This window comes from Eurosta solidaginis, chromosome 4 (assembly GCF_040869045.1).
Source record: "Eurosta solidaginis isolate ZX-2024a chromosome 4, ASM4086904v1, whole genome shotgun sequence".
NCBI lineage: Eukaryota > Metazoa > Arthropoda > Insecta > Diptera > Tephritidae > Eurosta > Eurosta solidaginis.
Window position 1 is genome coordinate 203,923,080 of NC_090322.1, and position 12,868 is coordinate 203,935,947.

The following is a 12,868-nucleotide window of genomic DNA, read 5'->3' on the forward strand; positions in this document are numbered from 1 at the left end:
CTGGTTCATCAATCAGATGTCTGTTGGGATGCCCAGGTTTCTGGGTACTCAACAGGAACTGTTTGGTCAGCATCTCATTTCTCTCCCTGATGGGGAGTATTCTCGCCTCACTAAGTAGATGGTGTTATGGGGACATAAGAAGACAGCCCGTGGCGATTCCGAGAGCAGTAGTTTGGCAGGCCTGTAGTTTCTTCCAGTGGGTAATTTTTAGGCTTGGCGATCATATGGGTGACGCATAGCACGTAATCGGCTGGTTAATTGCTTTGTATGTAGTCATGAGCGTTTCTTTATCTTTTCCCCAGGTACTGCCAGCGAGGGATTTGAGGATTTTGTTACGGCTCTGAATTCTCGGAACAATTGCGGCTGCGTGCTCACCAAAATGTAGATCCTGATCAAACGTCACACCCAAGATTTTGGGGTGTAGGACAGTCGGTAGCGTAGTGCCATCGACGTGGATGTTCAAAATGGTCGACATAATTTGTACTTCGCCCCATCCAAAATGTGCAAAAATTGTCCACCGGAGGCCGAGGAAACTTGTAGTTTCAATAGGTTTGGACCAACCAAACAGACATGGGTATTCGAGGTGTAGGTGCCATATTGCAAATTAAAAGATGGTTGGTTTCATGTAGGGAAATTACATACATATATTGCGAATGCCGGGGTTGATTCTGGATAAGAACTACTACGAGTTTCGGGTATTTTACATTTGGAACGGACTCGCGGGGCATTTATTGGCATAAGAATTTGTCGGCTCTTTGTGGATAAATCTGAGTGCTTTTTTATGTTCTTTCGGTTCAAACGGCTGAATTCTTTTGAGTCGGATTTCTTCGCAATGCTTGCGGAGATGACTCGTTATGTCCCTGGGATGCGGACAGGGTGCTTAGAATATACCCTCTGAAGGTATGCCTGTCGTAAGAGGCGACTAAAATACCAAACTGATTCTAGGTTGTTCCAGACTCTCAAAGGTAAAGCCATTTTGTAATTTTAGAATATCTTGCATTCAAGGGAGATTCAAAGGGCTGTTAAGCGCAGAAAAAAGCTTTATACCAACAGCTCTTCCTTACGCCAATTTTCAACCTGACCTATCCGTGGCGAATCCTGTTTCATTAACGGCTGAGGCTCTGGCGACCGCAAGTTCCATATGGAACTAGGGAGTGGGGAGGGCGGATTGTCCTAGAAGGTTTAATGTGGTCATATAAATCGTTCCCGAGATGGTCGGGCTAGTACCTTAAAGGTGCTTTGTTAACGGAACGTACCGGATCCATATCCGGCAAAGGACCATCAACATCGATAACACTCCCCAAAGCCTTCGGGGAGTGTTGTTGTTGTTGTTGTTGTAGCAGTGCTTTACTCCATCGAATATGTGCGACCAATTACAAATTGTCATCAAGGTCCTCTAACGGGAGTCCAAGGAAACTTGCAGTTTCAGCAGGGGTGGACCATTAAGAGAGGGGTGTTAGAGGCGTTGGTTCCACATTACAATTAAAGAGATGGTTGGTGTCCTGTGGGGACACATTGCAAGCGGGGCATACATTTTGTATGTCGGGGTTTTTTCTGGATAGGTAAGAGTTTAACCTGTTACAGTATCCATATCGAAGTTGAGCTAGAGTGACTCGCGTTTCCCTGGGGAGTATTCGTTCCTCTTCCGCAAGTTTTGGGTACGGTTCTTTGAATACTGGATTCACCGGACAATACCTGGCATAAAGGTCCGACGCCTGTTTGTGGAGTTCGCTGCGGACCACCTTGTGTTTTTTGGCTTCATATGGCAGAGTTCTCAGGTGCCGTATTTCCTCATAATGCTTGAGGAGATGGCTTCTCAAGCCCCTGGGCGGTATTGGCTCATCAATCAGATGTCTGTTGGGATGCCCAGGTTCCTGGGTATTCAACAGGAACTGTTTGGTTAGCATCTCATTTCTCTTCCTGATGGGGGGGGGGGGGGGGGGGGTATTCTCGCCTAATTATGTAGATGGTCTTCTGGGGACATAAGAAGACAACCAGTGGCGGTTCTGCTGGCAGTATTTTGGCAGGCCTGTAGCTTCTTCGAGGAGTGTCTTTATCGTTAATACAACAACAACAACATGCGGGACCTCTTCAATCAGATGTCTGTTGGTGTTGAACCAAGGAGGATTTTCCTGGGTTACATGAAACTTAGGTAGTGGGGGTGTGCAAATGTTGACCAGTGAGTATATACTTGCCAGCGAATATAAATATAGCGACTAAAATACAAAGACGAACCGTTCACGTTAAGATGATGATTTGCAAAGATTTATTGGAAAACAAATTATGTAGGTACAACCAAAAGCATAAGTGAGATTGAGTATGAGTGCAATAGTGTGTGTGAGTATGAACATGTTTACAAAGAGTGCGTTTAGTATAAATTGAGAGTAGTTAGCAGCTGCTTAATAAGTGTTTTTAATATTTGCTATAAATGCTATTAGGGTGATCCAACATCCCGGCCCCGTTGAAGGAACCCTCTTCAAGTTACAGGTAGGATAGCTAATTTGTGTATCGGGCGGCAACAAGACCCATTAGCAGTACGGAGGTGCGCAAAGCGAACATGACCATCTTTACCAGGTACTGTAGATTCGACGCGACCAAGTTTCCAGCGCAAGGGTGGCAAATTGTCGTCGTGAATTATTACTAGGGCTCCAACATTGAGATTTGGTTCAGGAGTCGTCCACTTGACCCGTGAGCGGAGTTCATTGATGTAGTCCTTGGACCAACGACGCCAAAATCATTGTTTAATTGAACAGATCATCTCGAAATGATCCAAATTAGATAGATTTTTATGTTCCAGGCAGCGCTCAGGTAAACCACGTAGGGACTCACCAACCAAGAAGTGTCCAGCAGTAAGAGCTTCGAAATCGTTCGGGTCTGAAGACAACGGCGATAGTGGACGAGAGTTGAGTATAGCTTCAATTTCAGCAGCGACAGTACTCAGCTCTTCAAATGTTAATTTGGTATTTGCTAACGTGCGATTAAGCAAACCCTTTGCGATTTCTACGGCTGCTTCCCAGAGCCCGCCAAAATGAGGTGACCTGGGAGGAATGAAATGAAAATTAATGAAGTCTGATGAACAAAATTTGAAAATTTCTTTTTGTATATCAGGATTAAACAGAAATTGCTTAAGCTCCTTTAGGTGATTAGCTGCTCCGACGAAATTTGTAGCGTTATCGCAATATATATCGCATGGCATTTTTCGACGACTACCCATACGTTTAAGTGCATTTAAAAATGCCTTCGTTGACAGGTGCGATACTACCGCAATATGAACTGCTTTGGTGACCAAGCACACGAATACGGCCAGATACAACTTGTTGGGTGGCTTTCCACGAATCCGCAAGTATGTGTTAATGGGTCAACAGAAGTCAACCCCACAGCGTTCAAATGGACGAGAAGGTGTGAGACGTGTAGGTGGCAGCGGTCCCATAATCTGTTGCAACAGCTTTGGTCTGTAGCGGACACAATGAACACACGAGCGAACAATGCGGCGAGCGACGTCTCTAGCGTTGACTATCCAGAATTGGAGTCGAATTAAGGCTACCATTGCCTTGGGGCTTGCATGATAATTTTGCATATGTAAGTAGCGAACGTATTTTGTTACAAGTTGCGAGTTGCTGGGTAGTAAGATTGGATGCTTTTTATCGTTCGGTAGATCTGCGCTGTCCAATCGACCACCAACCTTAATAAGTTCAAAGCCGCTTGAATTGTCTAAAAATGGTGTTAAATATTTTAAGGTGCCTTTCAATGGCAGATTTTTTTGATCAAACGGATGTCGTCGGCGAAGTGCTGCTGTTGAATCATCCAAACGATAGAATATAATGCATGCCGCAGCTCTTGAGGTGCTGGCGAAGAAGTCGTTTGTCTGGACCTTTTTCTGCATATGTCACTGAACCTAAACATCCAAGCAACGAGTCGAAGACAGCGAATGTATGAGCTAACTTCCTCGATGGTTTTTAGGATGTCATTTGTTTCTACAATGGCAGCAAACAAGCTTTTTCGCTTTTCAGCGTTGACTATGTTAATATCTGCGTCGAATTTTTCTCCCTTAGCAGGCCATTTCGCCACGTCTTCACGCAGGAACCGTGGACTTGAAAACCAGTTCGATGTTTTCAAGTTATCGACAGTGTAGCCGCGAGATACCAATCTGCGGGATTTTGTTGAGTTGGCACGAATCGCCAATGGCCCTTCGCTGTTAACTCCTGTATGTCAGAGACTCTGTTGCCTACAAACGTTGACAATGTCACCGAGTGTTGTTGCAGCCAATGAAGCACTAGTTGCGAATCAGTCCAAAAGAATGCGAAAATTGGTTTCTTTGAAAAAATGTTTTTTACCTTATTGTACAGTTGAGCGAGAAGATGCGCACCGCAGAGCTCGAGTTTCGGAAGGGATTGTTTTTTGACTGGAGCCACACGTGACTTTGATGTAAGTAGGTGAACAGCAATATTCCCATCGGCATCTTCGGTGCGCAAATACAATGCGCAACCATATGCTCGAATTGATGCGTCGCAAAAGCCGTGGAGTGGAAGATTGCATGTGTTCGGCTGCAGGCAATAACGAGGCACCGCAAACGTTGTTAGCAAACCGAGTGATAACAGTCATTTGTTCCAAGCTTGTTGCAGGTTTTGTGGAACGGACTCGTCTCAATCGAGCTTTAAAAGCCACAATTCTTGCAATATGATTTTGGATGTAATCAGAAGTGGTGACAGCAATCCGAGTGGGTCGAAGAGTGACGATGCAGTCGAAAGGATCGTACGTTTTGTAACCGCGGTATGGACTTGCTTTGGTAAGAAAGCGAATAAAAACATATCACTGTGTTGATGCCATGTTACACCAAGTGTATTGGTGACGAAGTCTTCTGTAAAGTTGAGCTCCTTTGAAGTTTGGCATTCTCTGAAGTGTGGGTGGTTGGAGTGCCATTTGGATAAAGGAAAGTTGCCTCGCTTGAGTACAGAAATTACTTCAGTTTTTACTGTGTTCAAGGCGTCAACGTCGTCAGCTCCACACAACATATCGTCCATATAGAAAGACGACTTTACCACATGAGCACCAACTGGGAACTCGTGCATGTATTTGTCTGCCAAATAGTGTAGGCTGCGCACTGCAAGGTATGGCGCTGAAGCTGTTCCATATGTGACGGTATTTAGCTTATACGTACGGAGTTCTACATCTGGAGAAGCTCGCCAAAGAATATAATGGTATTTACGATCATTATTATTCAAAAGTACTTGCCTATACATCTTTGTGACGTCTGCGGTTATGGCGTATCGAAACAATCGAAAACGTAGCAAAAGTATGTACAGCTCTGTTTGAATTGTTGGTCCAACTAGTAGTAAATCATTTAATCACCCCTATTCTGCATTTCGATTACGTTCCCGTTCTACGCTCCGCTTTAATCGAAGTTTGGTATTCTGCATTACGACGGAATCGTAAGAGAAGAGGAAGAGCAAATGATTTTTCGAAATCAGCTGTTCGTACGGAATGTGTGAACATTGGAACGAAATAAATTAAAGAAAATTTGTAAAAAACATTGAATAACGTTTATATTTTATTATCCACGCCATTTTGTACAAAAAAAAGCAATGGAATATATTGCCGCAGTGTTATATTTTTTTGAGTGAAGTGTTTTCATAATTGTGTGTTTTTGTCGTTCTTTTGGCCAATTCCCTGCCGTGGCCACCAAGTTTTGTCAAAACGGATTCCTGCACGAATATAGTTGACATTTTCTGAATTTTAAGGATGCAAATTTCATTGCACTGGCCTAAAATACTTTATAAAGGTTTATTTATTCTTTCCGCAAGGATTGTTTACGTTTTCGCTTCACCTTCCTCTACGCCGGCAGCTTGCTTTGGCATATAACTCGACCCAACGAACAGACACAAATTATAGCTGTCTATTATAAGGGAATCAATAGCCGCGGCATTATTTATGGAGTTGGAAAGCAACGCACACGAAAATTGCCAGGCGAGAATGGAAAGGCAAATATTGCGAGATTTGTGTAATCCATTTGAGATGAGTGACGAATTGTAAGAAATTTAACTTAAAAGTGGTAAAGTTTAATGACTTATTTTCTTATTTAGGTTCAAAAAAAACTTTCGACTTAACAAGGATGCTTTCAAGTATGTGTTAGATACTTTTGCGGGGCAGATACGTCCAAGGACTTCGACATCGACATGTTGTTTTTGACCTGGAAACATATAAAAAACAATCACCATCAAGCCTTCTACGTTTCTTAACAAGTTTTACTTACATTTTTGTTAAAATTCTGTTATAAATTAATAACACAATAAAAAGAAAATATTTTTCCGCCAACTAATTTACAACTTAGAAAAACGGAACTACGATCGAAATGCAGAATACACAAAATCGAACGATTCGAAGTTGGATCGAAAGAGATTGGAACACAGAATACCAAAATTGCCAAATCGAAAAAATTCCAATCCAAGTCGAAATGCAGAATAGGGCTGAATGATTTTTGCGAAGTCGTCTTACATGAAGCATCGAACACAACACGAAGTTTTGTTGATTCGCTGCTGGGCTTAAAGACACAATGATGTAGTATGAAAAAATGAGATTCATCTAGAATCGGGTTTGTAACAATGGACATGTGGCCGAGAGTTTCGTATTCGGCCATAAATGATATGTATTGCGATCGAATCTCAGGTGATTTTAATAGCCGTCTCTCGACCGACATGAATCGACGACGCGCTGTTTCGAAAGAGTTCCCCAGACAAGTAGGACTATCTTTGAAAGGCAGACTTACGGGTATGCGTCCAGTGGCGTCCTGATAAGTGTTGGCTAAAAAGTGGTCTTCGCAAATGCTGTGCTCCGGTTGAATTTGCTTGTGTGGTGCGTTGACAGCTTCGAGTTTCCAAAGCTGCTGTAATTGGTCGTCGATGGAGTCTTCGCATGACATCAAACAAGTAGATGTATTCGCTTGACGCTCTTGCTGATATCGGCCAGACACGATCCACCCGAACAACGTTTTTTGTAATGTTGGTAAATTAGCTCCTAACCGGATTTGGCCAACTGCAAGCGCTTCGAAAAGTGCCTCTGTCCCAAGTAGGAGATCAATGCGGCGTGGTTTGAAGAATTCATCGTCTGCCAAAGTTGTGTTGCGTGGAAGGTTCCATCTCGAAGTATCGATTTCAGCATCCGGTTGGTAGGCGATGTGCGTTGTAATGCCGAATTGTAGGGACAAATTAAAGTCCGATGTCCGTGACTTGACGGTTGTAGTTGTGCGTGCCTTCAGGTTTGTAAGTGAGTTTCCGATGCTACGTATTCCAACGTGGTGTTTTTCACGACCAAGACGAAGTTTTTGGGCGAAGTCGTCCGTGATGAAATTCACTTGCGAACACGAATCAAGCAAAGCCCTGCCGAGTATGTACTCACCGACTGCGTGCTTGACTAGAACCATTGCCGTTGCTAGTATTACTTGCCCGCTTTCCGGCGTTCCTATATGTGAATGTGTTGCAGCTTGCGAAGAATGCGGTTCGGCATAAGATTGAGGTCTAAAAGTAGCGTTTGTTGATTGCCAAGGTGCAGCAGACTGCGAGGTATGCGTGATGGGTGTTGGTTGCTGTGTCGATGACGTGGCTTGCGATGAATTGCCATGATGTAACATCGTGTGATGGCCTTTTTTGCCTATTCGACAGCGACTTTTCGATGGACATTGAGCTACTCTATGCCCATTGCCAAGGCATTTGATACATAAGTCAATCGAAGCGCTGATTTGAAGTCATCTCCTTGAATGTAGGGCAACCAGTGAGTCTATGTTTGGAGCTGGGACGGAGAACACAATTGGAACTGGATACAGCAAATGATGATTGCTGGTTGCTATTCGTCCCACGATTATGCTTGCCAGATTCTGCCTTGCGTTTGACTGACGAATCAGATGAATGCAAAAACTGGCTGTGGCGTTCTAAGACCTGCGAGCATTTGGACCAAGTCGGAAGGGATTTGTAGTCGAGGGACTCATTCCACTTATTGCGAGTCTGCTGGTCACATTTGCCCATAACTATATAAATCAACATGGCTTGCGCAATCTCAGAGCTTGTACCCAGTGATTCCAGCGAGCTGTAGATAGCGGATGCTTTGTGTTCGAGACTTCTCAACTGCTGAGCGTTCGACTTGTCTGCTGGCTGCAGCGTAAAAAGTGAGGCGATTCCTTCTAAAAATATCAAAGTCGGATTGTCGAATCGTTCTTTGAGTCTGTCTAATGCCTTGGGATAATTCTCACTGGTTACTTGAAAGGCCTTCACTGTTTCTGGGGCTAAGCCTTTCAAGCAGGATAAAAGGTAGTTAAAACGCTCTATATTTGATAGTCTAGACTAACGTGAGATAATTTGAGTGAAAGATTTTATAAAGTTCTTATACTCAGCGTAGTCTCCACTGAAGGTAGGCAGCGATAACCTTGGGAGATGGGACGACGTAACGACAGGTGCAGGTGTACCCGTCTCAGTATAATTTACTGTGGTATTACCATCATCCCCAAGTCGTGCCTGTATGCTGAGCTTTACAGCCACGTAGCTGTCTTCTAAGTCGGCTCGACCGTTATCGGAAGGGTCTAAATCTTCAATATCTGCTTGCACGGAAAGTGCTTGTTTGAAGTAGGACTCCAAAATCCCTAGTCGACATTGAAGTTCGGCGTGCGCCGGCTTTTCATCCGTATCTTTAATTGCCTCTACAATTGATTTTATACGTGAAATATTTCGTTTAATATTGGAGCGCTTGCGTTTACATTCTTCTAGGGACATGGTGACTTACGACGTGGTATACGACCTGAATGATTGTTCAGTTGTCTGCTGGGTTGTGCTAATGTTGGTTGCGAGGAAAAATGCTGCTAGTCAAGTGATGACGCAGGCAGGACAAGCGAAAATGACGAAACGAGCAGAGCAACGTCAGCTTAGACGTGGGTGTATACGCTAGCAAACTCAAATAATGCAAAAAGGTGGCTGTGACAAAAATAATAATTTTATGCATACATACGATTTCCAAAGGGCAGTTGATAGCGGCAAACGGTTTACATGTACACATGATTATTTGTATATAGCGCTGCCGATTGTCCACGGGAAATGTACAGCACAATTACGGCCGATGAACTGCTGACTGCGGGATCGGCGGTTGTTGTTGTGATGTTCGACGGTTGATAACTCCCAATCTGGACTATGAAGTTGCATACAAGCTCCACGTTTGGGCGCCAAAATGTTGAACCAAGGAGGATTTTCCTGGGTTACATGAAACTTAGGTAGTGGGGGTGTGCAAATGTTGACCAGTGAGTATATACTTGCCAGCGAATATAAATATAGCGACTAAAATACAAAGACGAACCGTTCACGTTAAAATGATGATTTGCAAAGATTTATTGGAAAACAAATTATTTAGGTATAACCAAAAGCATAAGTGAGATTGAGAATGAGTGCAATAGTTAATGCTTAATGTTAGGTGTGTGTGTGGGAACGATTTCACACCATCCCATTCCCATTCTGATAAAAACTGTTTCCTTGTTACAGATCTCAGCTTGTAAGTGCGCCACAGTTCTTTTTAACTTCATTCATCCTCTCTGGGAAAACTGGAGTCGCAGCGCTAGCTCCCTTTGTTGTTGTTGTTGTTGTTGTAGCTATAAGGTTACTGCCTGACAGCTTTGGGGAGTGTTATCGATGTGAAGGTCCTTTGCCGGATACAGATCCGGTACGCCCCGGAAACACAGCTCAATAAGGTGCTAGCCCGACCATCTCGGGAACGATTTATATGACCACATTAAACCTTCAGGCCATCCCGCCCTCCCCAGCTCCTCATGGAACATGGGGTCGCCAGAGCCTCGTATGTTAGTGAAATGACAATTGGGTGTGGAGAAGCTATATATTGCGCTGGCAACCTGAAAAGGTTGCGCTACACAACCCCTTGAATCTGGTATTTTAGTCGCCTCTTACGACAGGCATACCTACCGCGGGTATATTCTAACCCCCTAACCCGCTGGCGGTGCTAGCTCCCTTTAGAATCTCCGAGTAATCTGGACACCATTTTCTCTCTCTACTTATACTTGATCTGGTTTAAAGCTTTAAAGTAAATAATCGTCGTTATATCACCGCTGCCGGCAAGGCGGTTGTCTGCATAGTATTAAATAGTTACCTTTCCTTCCCGAGGGTTCCCAATCTGCTCCGCAAAACACCTTGAATTAGAATAGTGGACATAATTTTAAAAGGTATTTTGATACAAATTTTTTTTAACATATTTGTTTTATTTTATTTTTATTTTAGAAAAAGTTGCCGTACCAAATGGCAGCATAATGGATTACTACGCCATGCAGCTCCTCTTCCTGGCAAATATGGCAAAGGCAATTATACTTTTCGAAATACCCACCAATGAAATGGGCATGGATGTCGATGAAGAATACGAAAATGAAGAAGTAAAACGATTGCCACAAAATATACGCAATAATATAGCAAAATTCTATCGCAAATATAATTTCGAAGCAAGGCGACAAGCATTTGCGGCAAGGCCTAAACAACAACAACAAAAAACACGGTCACAACCACAACCCCAAACAGCAGCCAAGTCAGCCGAAGAACCATCAACAGCACATGAATGCACAATAACACAAACTGCAGACAATGATGCACCTATGTATGATGCATATATTGATGATGATGATGACGAAGACGACATTGATCGTATGCAGGTATCATGTGACACAAAAAGGATCGCTGCAATTTACGAACATATAAAAAAAGAAATGCGACAATATTTACGTTGCTGTTGTATATTCTTTCAATTTATTACCGATGTTGAATTTCCGGATGAACTCAGCTATGAGGCCAGTGATACATATGAGAATATGTGTAAATATTTGGGTTTAGAAACTAGTTTGGAAACATATTTTGATAGTGCTGGTTGTTATGCATCAATATTGGAGACATTTGCATCACATCGTGATATACTTTATTCTGAATTGGCGTTGAAAAAGAAACATTGCGGTAAACAATTAGAGGTGGTGCCTTGCACGTTAGAAGTACCACGATTAGTTGATCTACCCGAAGATTATAGTGATTTGATAAATAGTGTTGCAGATTTTATATGCCCGAATAATGAACGTGAAGAAATGAAGACACCATCACTGTGTTTGATATGTGGTAAAATTATATGTGGACAATCATTTTGTTGTCAACCAGATTTGGATGGACGTTCGGTTGGTGCATGCACTTATCATGCGTATTATTGTAGTGCCGAAACTGGTATTTTTCTACGTATACGCGATTGCCAAATTGTATTTTTGGGACGTAATAAAGGCTGTTTTGTATTGCCACCCTATTTGGATGAATATGGTGAGACTGATCAGGGTTTGAGACGTGGTAATCCATTACGTTTATGTCGTGAACGTTATAATAAAATACAACTAATATGGCTGGGTCATGGATTGCACGAGGAGATTGCAAGATTAAACGATAATACGTCCGTTATAGCCACACAGTGGCATCACATGTAGTCGTTTTGGTCTTGGCCAATAGCACAAACACGACGACGTTGTGGCGCGTAGAGAGAGAACTGAAACAAAACACGAAAACAAAAAACCGCGCACTTCTACCAATTCGACGTTAGATGGTTGTATATGTGATTTATATGTACGAGTTAAATGGATCAACCTTTTTTGGGCATAGTTTTTAGCAAGATATTACTTTATCAGCCGGCAGCAAATAACGGTAGCGTATGTAATGAAATATTTTTCCCACTGCGACAGAGGTTGCACCCTAATTGGTTTTGTAAAGAAATATTTTTAGTGTTTTTTTTCAATTTTATTTATTATAAACTCTACTTATGCATTAGTAATGTATACGCTGAAGTGTTTGTTAGCCATAAACAAAAAAAAAAGGAAGAAACATTGAAATATAAAGAAAATTGAAAGCGCATTTTAGTTTGTAGTGAATAAGTTAAAATTGCAACGCTTTTCAACTTACAAATTCTACTACACACATACAGTTACTCACAAAAATAAGTACACCCTTGGTTTATGCTGAAAAAAAAACTCAAATGCAGAGGCTCACAGCTTAATTGATAATTTTCATTTAAAATATCACAAATTCCCTAACAGACGTTCAAAAAATGTCACAGGTATTCAAAGGTAAGGAGAATTAATCAAAATTTCTAAAATGACCATCAAAATTTTAAAATTTTGTTTCAGAATTTCTAGAAAATTTTTGAGTATGCAGTTTTGTAGCCCAATAAATTTTACAGCCCAATTCTAAACAAAAATTCCGTGCGAGTTTTTTCCCTTCTCCCATTCCTCGTATTCTAAATAAAAATTCCTCGTGAGTTTTTTCACTTCTCCCTTTCCTCCTATTCTGAACAATGTTCGAAAAAGCGGAAGCCGGTTATGGGAGAAAAGTAGGTATTATGAATGTGAAGGAGATTTCCTTGCCATTTCATAGGAGTTTTTTCACTTGTTAAATGAAAGGGAATGCATTAAAATAGTTAAAGGAAATTGGTTCTTTTAAGAAAGAACACTTATTTGTACAAATTTGTGCTAAAATATGTTCTACCACAATATTCTCACTGTTAATACAACAACAACAAGAACCACATAATTTTTTATTTTCTCTTGGTATATTTGATGCAGCCATCCAGAAATTGCGCAAGGATTTTTAAGAAGGCTTAAATATATTTCGGCATATGGCGAAAGGCGAACTCAACTCGACTTGGCCGCCAGAAAATTGCTTTGCTGAATGAAAGCATGCAACCCCAGCGGATTTGTGTTATCCCGCTGTTTTCTTCTTCTTCTTATGCTCCTCTGTTGATGTTGCTGTGGCACAAATTCATTACTCATTTCTTAGTTTCAAACAAATTTGCAAAAATAATTAAACTTTTCAAATTT

At 41.9% G+C, this 12,868-nt stretch overlaps 1 protein-coding gene across 3 annotated transcripts in view; it reads left to right on the forward strand.

Annotated features, from left to right (window-relative positions):
* The window catches only part of Ubr1 (Ubr1 ubiquitin ligase), a 157,549-nt gene extending 145,549 nt beyond the window's left edge, over window positions 1-12,000 (forward strand). For all 3 annotated transcript variants that reach the window (XM_067784604.1, XM_067784603.1, XM_067784602.1), the window contains exon 10: window positions 10,260-12,000. In XM_067784604.1, coding sequence (XP_067640705.1) covers window positions 10,260-11,485 — 1,226 coding nt within the window. In that variant the 3' untranslated portion in view covers window positions 11,486-12,000. The remainder of the gene's footprint in view (window positions 1-10,259) is intronic.
* The last annotated feature ends 868 nt before the right edge of the window (window positions 12,001-12,868 follow it).